This window comes from Coffea eugenioides, chromosome 1, assembly GCF_003713205.1.
Source record: "Coffea eugenioides isolate CCC68of chromosome 1, Ceug_1.0, whole genome shotgun sequence".
In the NCBI taxonomy this organism is placed as follows: Eukaryota; Viridiplantae; Streptophyta; class Magnoliopsida; order Gentianales; family Rubiaceae; genus Coffea; species Coffea eugenioides.
Window position 1 is genome coordinate 50,343,530 of NC_040035.1, and position 7,515 is coordinate 50,351,044.

General features: G+C 35.9%; 1 protein-coding gene across 1 annotated transcript; it reads left to right on the plus strand.

Annotated features, from left to right (window-relative positions):
• The first annotated feature begins 3,323 nt into the window (after positions 1 to 3,323).
• Positions 3,324 to 7,253, plus strand: LOC113775351 (RNA-directed DNA methylation 4). The gene is made up of 10 exons (XM_027320193.1): positions 3,324 to 3,503; positions 3,639 to 3,719; positions 3,895 to 3,986; positions 4,177 to 4,245; positions 4,655 to 4,696; positions 5,478 to 5,626; positions 5,709 to 5,827; positions 6,549 to 6,636; positions 6,717 to 6,787; positions 6,880 to 7,253. The coding sequence occupies exons 1-10, from the start codon at positions 3,401 to 3,403 to the stop codon at positions 7,146 to 7,148; spliced, it is 1,083 nt and encodes a 360-aa protein (XP_027175994.1). The 5' UTR covers positions 3,324 to 3,400; the 3' UTR covers positions 7,149 to 7,253.
• Positions 7,254 to 7,515: the final 262 nt, after the last annotated feature.

Here is a 7,515-nt window from a genome sequence, read left to right on the forward strand (position 1 = left end):
AATATGTGGAGTTAAAGAGAGTAAATAGAGAGAGTCGAGATACAATGGAGATGAACAATTTTATATTGTGGTGGTTAGGCCAAGAATGTGTTCGTTCAAGGACCACCACCTTTGCAATTAATGGCTTTTGGGTTTGATGTGTGTGAAATGAAAAATAAGGTATCAGCAATGCTACGGATCGTTAATTGTCAATGGTGAAGGATGGTAATCTCGTAATTGGGCAATCAGCAGCGACTAACGGCCACCGTTTCCGTGCCGTCGCCTAATGAAGACCTGTAATCTCTGCCGAATAAAAAAGAGGTTTATAACTTGAAGTTATTGGCGTCATGCTCATGCACGAGAATACGTGACTCGTCCTCCTCCTCCTCCTCCTGTTTTTTCGAATTTGGACATTCCCAGTAGATTTGTTTTGAATAAAGGCCTCTGCATCTTAATTTTTCAACTTTAACTATTGTACTAAAATCTCTTCGACAATAGGACAATTAGCTTAAACAATACTTTTGCGAGAATACACGCATGCAATATATTCAAACCCTTAATTTCCCGTCTTTGACCTTTGTAAACTGTGATTGTACTTGTAAAATCATGCATGCACACGCCAGAAACCAGTTAGTGAACGAGATTGTTATTACTAGCAAATTTTAAGATTCCCTCGGATCGACTACAAGCAAGACGACGATTAAAAGATCTTTCTGGGTTTGTCTCCTCCCCTCTGTCAAAGCATTCGGCATTCTTGACCGTAATCCAGAAACATGGAAGAAATATTTTGGTTTTGAAACAAGAATTCCGCCACGGAACGGACCCCGATCGCCAGTAAAATAACACGGCAGGTGGGAAGTGGGCTTAAGTATTTTACTAGTGATTATACACCACAAAAACAAAAATTTGACAGAAACTAGACAAGAAGTAGTATATTTTTTTTCTTTTAACCTCCCACCCTTTTCATCACTAACTATCAGGTTCAAGATTTGATTTCTGAACCTAACAGTGGAGAGAGAGGTCTAAAAGCCCCGTTAGAGCTTTCTCCGGACCATTGGATCAGTTACCGAAGTTAATTAATCATGTGTATGATAAGCTTATGTGCACGTAGGTTATCTAAAATTTTGGAACTCCTGATTAAGATATCCAAATCAATCGGGGACATGAGTTAACCAAACGTGGAGTAGTCCATTTGCATTGTGAACTTTTTGAATTTTGAGTCAAACACAATAGTATCATGTGAAATAAATTCTCCTCAAAAGGGGCATATGAAATGCCAGATCGATATAGAACAACCGAACAAATGCTCACCACGAAATCACTGGCCCGCTTGGCTTGATTGCCCTTTCTCAGACAATTTAGGCCAAGAAATCACTGGATGCATTTGATAAAATTGAAGTTTGAATTCATTAAATTATTGAATTGTTAAGTAGTAAATATAATATATTTGAGTGCATATTACATTCAGTAATAAGAGAATAAGTTATCACGTAACTTTAAGAATAAGTTTTGCCTAGGAAATTCAATATCACTTAATTAATTCAAATGTTCAATTTTTTGCTATCAAACGGTTTGAATATATTAACATTTGAATCCATTAAATTTAAGTGCTGAATTGGATTATCAAACAGGGTCTTAATCCGACAGATACATCTTGGACAGCATCTGTATTATTCTGTTTTAGAGTTTACATTTTATTGCATGGTAGAATTACGCTTGGCTTAGATTTGTCATTTTAATACGAGTACTTACTTTACATCTAAGCTAGCTTAATTTCTTGACGATCAATCTCAGTACTTTGGCTAAGGAACTTTTATTACGTGGATTTGATTAGTGTATTAGAACATAGCACAACTTATAAATGTGGTACAAAAACTTAATACACAAGAAATTTTGTTTAAAGCTCCTGAAAGACTACAGAACAAAGTAGTTTGTTTAAAAAGCTATACATACCTTCAGAATAAGGAACAGGCGAGTGAAAACTCATGAAAGATTAAGAAAGGAAGGCGAAAGGCTTACCCTTAATACAAACAGTGAAGGATCCTTTTTCGTCTAGTTCAAGTTTTGGATATTTCTTCACGGAAATAATCGTCTAGCAGAATTATTTTAACACGCATCATTCAAGCGTTTCTAAAGTTCCAGTCGAGCACAGTTTAGAGTTTAGACATGCTTTTATGAAGGAAAAAGGAAAATCCACTGTTAAAGAACATGATGAGCAACTATGTAAAAAGTCAGAAAGTGTACGTGGTTAGGATATTACTGTACGGTAAGTTAAACGGGGAAACGGGAAAGGTGGTAAAAAAAAAAAAAAAAAGGAAAAGAGGGAGATTTAGTGTAAATATTATTTGTCACTTTTTTAAACTTTTATTTTTATCCTTATAGAAACTACTTTTATTTTTAACTTTCTAAAGACATATTTGTGATTGATTATCTTGAAAACATGTGTCGCTTTAACTGTTTACTTTTTCAAGATGACTAATCCTAAATATTATTATAACTAACAATATAATAATTATTATGTGAAAGAAACTTAAGAGATTAAAGTCTACTTTAGCAATACAAAATTCATTTATCATAAATATTATGCATTTTTTTTATTACACACTCGTAGATATAGAAGTTCTAATTTTGTTTTAAGTATCGGACCTGAAAAGTCACATTGCTTGTGCCACGTGTGGGTAGAGCAATTTGAGCTACATGGGTAGGCTTTGATTCAGGAATATTCTTTTTTCATATTCGGCAACACATTTATTCTTGTATTTTGGTTTTGGCTTTGACCACAAAAAGAAAAAACTGACCTCGATAATCATGAACCATGATGCTAAAAATTGAAGAACAAAGCATGATACAATAATGTACCGTAACACACGTTAAGAATTAAGATGATAACTACTTGATGGTTTGTTTGTTGTTTTTTTTCCTAACTCGCTTTAGAGAATTCAAACTTGACATTATTTATTGGTTATTTTCTATGTCACCTTGAATACCAAATTCAAACTCTACTTTGACGACCAAAAGATAAAACAAGTGAGATTCACGCCAAATCGGAATGACGGAAAAGAGGGGGCAAAAAAAAAGTAAAATGGAACCTTCGACTGACGGACTGGGCCTGATCACCAAAAAGTAGATGAAGCAAGTCCATAGGCTTGTCGCATCTGTAAGAGTCACCCTACTATTACTTGGACAGGTTTTATTGGGCTTGGGCCACAAGGAGATCTTTGATTCAACACAGAAGCAACAAGGCACAGGCCCCGCGCGTCGGGAGAAAAATGTTCCTTCGTCTTCTTCAGAATTTTACTGACTCTGAAGAACAATTCCCGTTCGTTATTTATTTATATAAATAAATAAATAAAAAGAACTTAAGAAACCCACCTAGTCCAAAATCACCCTGGTTTTTGTTTCCTTCGAATTTCCCTTTTCAATGGCTGCTACGGCGGCGAGTTCTTCGACTCCGGCCGAGAATGACAAGCCCGTAATTGTCAGGGTTAAAAGGAAAGCTTCTCAGTCGCGGATCGATGCTTTCTGTGGGTTAATTCTACGGTTTACTCTTGCATTTTATTTCAGCTTTGTATTTTTCTCCTCTGTTTACCGGAATTCTGGCCGAATTTACTGATTTTGAGCTATGAAGTTGCGCTTTCTGTGACTGTTGCTTGTGGTAGGGCTCGAAATTAATGAAAGGCCTTTAAAGCGGCCATTGCTCGACTTTGAAAAGCTCTCAATCTCCGATTCTTCTACTAAAGGTATTCTGAAAAACCAATGCTCTCGCTCTCCGTCTACTTATGTTGTAAACTTATATATGGCGTAAACGTGTTCAACTTTACATGTAAATGTTTACAAACATTCTGCTGAATTATCGTCCTATTGGGGATGGCTAAAATTAACTATTTATGGTAATGCATTTCTAAAATTTGGCAGTTGAGGAACTGAAGAGTAGAAAGGTCTTTGTGCGACATGTGGAGACTGTGACGACTTCGGAGGTCACTGTCGATATTCTGCAAACACTTGTGGTGAGTGTAGTTGCTAATCCCCTTATTGTTATTTGATGCCATGCTGATTTTCTTTTATGTGCTAATTAAAGCTTGCTTGTTTTGTTCTTTATCCTTCAGTTCCAAAGGTTAGCTTAGTGATAATGAAAAGGCTACTTTTGTTTAAAGCTCTACATATTTAGTAGTCTGACATTTGCTCAATTTTGAACAGTCTAATCCAGCAGATGAGGTGGAACTTAAAGGTAAAAATGAAATCAAGAGGAAGTTTAAGACTGAGAATGTAAGTTCTCTTTCTATGTGTGATGTCTGTGCATGCATGCGCAGACTTGAGATCAGTTCGTAACGTTCTTTTTGTATTGATACTTTCCTTGTTTAGATTTACAATTGGAACTATAAACTTCCTGCTCTGTTTTTTAAGAATTATCAGCCAAAACCATGTCATCTTAGGACTGCCATAGGAAATATTGTTTAAACTTTTGAAAATGATATTTTATGTATAATCATTTCAATTGAATTTATTCATTGAATCTTATTTTGTGCTTCATCTACACGAGTAGTTGTGGGTTCATCTATTTGTTTTCTGTAAAGCTTCTTTTTGCCTCATGAGATAGGCATAATCGTTTCGTACTTCAGATTATTAGAAGACTACCTTTATTTGTATGACTAATCCGTCAATGTGATGTCTACAGAAACAAGAGAAATTGCTTTCTAAAGCAAAAGAACAGCAAGAGGTATGCTGAACTGTAAACCTTGTTTCTATCCATCTACTTCTTGAATTTTTGGTGTGTAGTTATTTGTAGAACCTACTTTTTCAGTTGATAGAGAAGACAACAGCTGTAGGTTCTCTTGTTCTGTATTTGTCTTGTGTTGTAGGCTTTAGTTCTATCTTTCTTTTGTTTTGAGGATGGTATTTGTCTGTTTAGTGGTCTCCAATTTCTTTAGTTTTTTGTACTCATTCACCCTTTTTTTCCCACTAAGTTATTCCTTACCATTGAGCTTGTTGAGTTGCCATATTTCTTTTGGCTGTATTTGGGAACCAAAAAATGTCAAAGCCATATTCTGGAGCCCACCTGTCAAATAAAAATTCTGTAATAGTTAATTGAGAATTTGTAAATGTCAGAATGTTGTTTATGGAGGCTGCAATAAATATCAGAATGTTGTTTAGGGAGGCAGCAATATATTTATTTGAGCCTGACATTTGGTGTGATGAGATTGTAGATTTGTTCCTTTTTGAATCACATCGGAGAACAAAAATGTTATTCCTGTGAATTGTAGTTGATCTAACCATTTAATGGTGTTCTGAATCTTCTAACAATGAGTGGTGAAATTCTGATGAATTTGCTTTACATTTTTCTGGAGGCTGTTGGGAATGTTTTGTTGTTTAATAAACTTGAGGCTAGTAACTTCTGTTTAAAAAAGAAAGACAGTCTTTCCTTGTTTCCTGATGTTTAAAAGTGGATACCTTACCATTTTGAATTTGCCTTAGACTTATTTGGCTTTCTCTTCCTCTAGATTTCATCAAAAAATGCTCGTTTTGAGCAAATATGGAGAAGCAGAAAGCAGAAGAATGAGTATGCAAATGATGATGCTCTACAGGAGATGTGTCGACTCTACGATGTTGTTCGTGTTGATGTTGAGAAAAAGAGCGAAGTTAATGTAGAGTAAGTTCAGTACATGAGATGATATTGCTAGCAAATTGCAGAACTTTTTGAGAGTAATGCAGCTTTTTTGATTTTCATGCAGTTACTCTGAACTTGAGGACAGCAGGATGATGTCTGAATATTTGCCTCTCTTAAGAGAAGCCCTACCTAGTGTGGCAGTGGAAATTGAAGCCGATATTTTTGGCTGCATGGCAAAAGGAGGTCTTGAATCTTTATCCATTTTTTCTCTAGGGTAGAATGTTTGGGTGGGCTTGGCCTATTTTCCAGTTTCTTGCTGTGGATGGAGTAATTTGCTTCAAAAGTTTTTGCCATTCTGAAAATTAATTTGTTTATTAGCGTTATCTACAAAATAGAAATTTAAATGCTAGAGAACCAGTGGTTTTCTCGTTTATTTCTTATGGAATACTTCACTGCTTAGAGTGAGCTAATGAAACTGGATTCAGAATTGTTAGATTGCCTGGTGTTTCTACCTCTAAAACTGATATTTTGGTTTTTTACTTTTCTTCTCTTGTTAGCATGGCTGTAAGTAAACGAATCTAGTTAAGATTCTCCTGGAAGTACATAATTAGTTATGATAGAGATGGATCACTTGAACTGAATGTCTGACCAATGATGGCAATAGACAGGAGGGAGAAAACTTATGCAGTAATTTATCTGTATGCCATGAAAAACTGGGACTTGATTGGTGTAATTTGTCAATTTAGGTTTGGTATGGTACATAAGGAAATGCTGGTTTTCGATGACATCAGTGAGGATAGAGCTGGTGCATTTAAGTCTACTTCTTTGTGTTTTTCTTTCTTCTGTTTGGGTTTATAATGTCCTTGGAGGACTTTTAAAAAAAAAAAAAAAAAAAAACTTGGATAGTTCTGCTCATTCATGCCCTTTTTGAATGATGTGAGTTATTATCTTTATTATTGTGCAGAGTTACCAGATAAATATGTCTATGACTATTATGCTGTTCAGGATGACATGGATATCACTGAAGAAAATGCTGCAAGCCCATTTCCTTTGTAAGAATTTGTGGTGATAGTCAAACGTAATGATCTCATCTGTTGCCATTTTCACTCAGAGAATGCTTTAACTGGTCCAGGTTGCAAGTGGAGGATGATGATTGCTATGATGGTCCAGATGATTCTGAATATGAAACTGATGATTCTAATGGTAAGGCATTTTTCTCTTCTAGTTTTGACTCTCTCCTTGTGTCCCTGGAATTGAAGGTGCTTATCATGTAGTTGATATGCTTGCACTTTCAGCTGAAAACAATCCTTTGAATGACTATCCGGATGAACAGTCCTCAGACGTTGAGGATGATGTTGGTAGCAAATGCTCAGAGGATGATTCAGAAATAGACGGTAGATCCTCTTGTCATCAATCAGAAGAAGCTGAAAGTATCAGTCAAAAGTCTGTCAAATCTGGACTATCGGGACAACATGATTGGTCTGAAGATGAAATGTATGATGACTATGATGGTGTCGAAAGTTATGATTATGGTGATTTTAGTGACCTAGAGGAGTGGAGATGACCAGAACCTTGGTTTTGGCCTGGTAGGATTGTGTATTAGTTACTGTACACAAGATTGCTTTATATATTTGGCATCGTGAATATTTGCCAAGTTAGTACATTCTTCTCCATGCTCCCCGGTGATTTAGAAGCAACTAATCTGACTTGGTGACACTAGCTTCTGCAATGTGGGCACTCGAATTGCAACACTGTAAATTTAGACGAAGGAAAAGGCCATGAATGAACTTATATGGAGTTATTTGAAGAAGATGAGTGGACGTATGAATTTGTTGTGCCGTTTTCTACGTAACTTTTGCCTTGCCACTTACGCGAAGTTGCAATTGGCTTAGCACTTGTGCTGTCCCGACCAATGACTTTTCATTGATGTG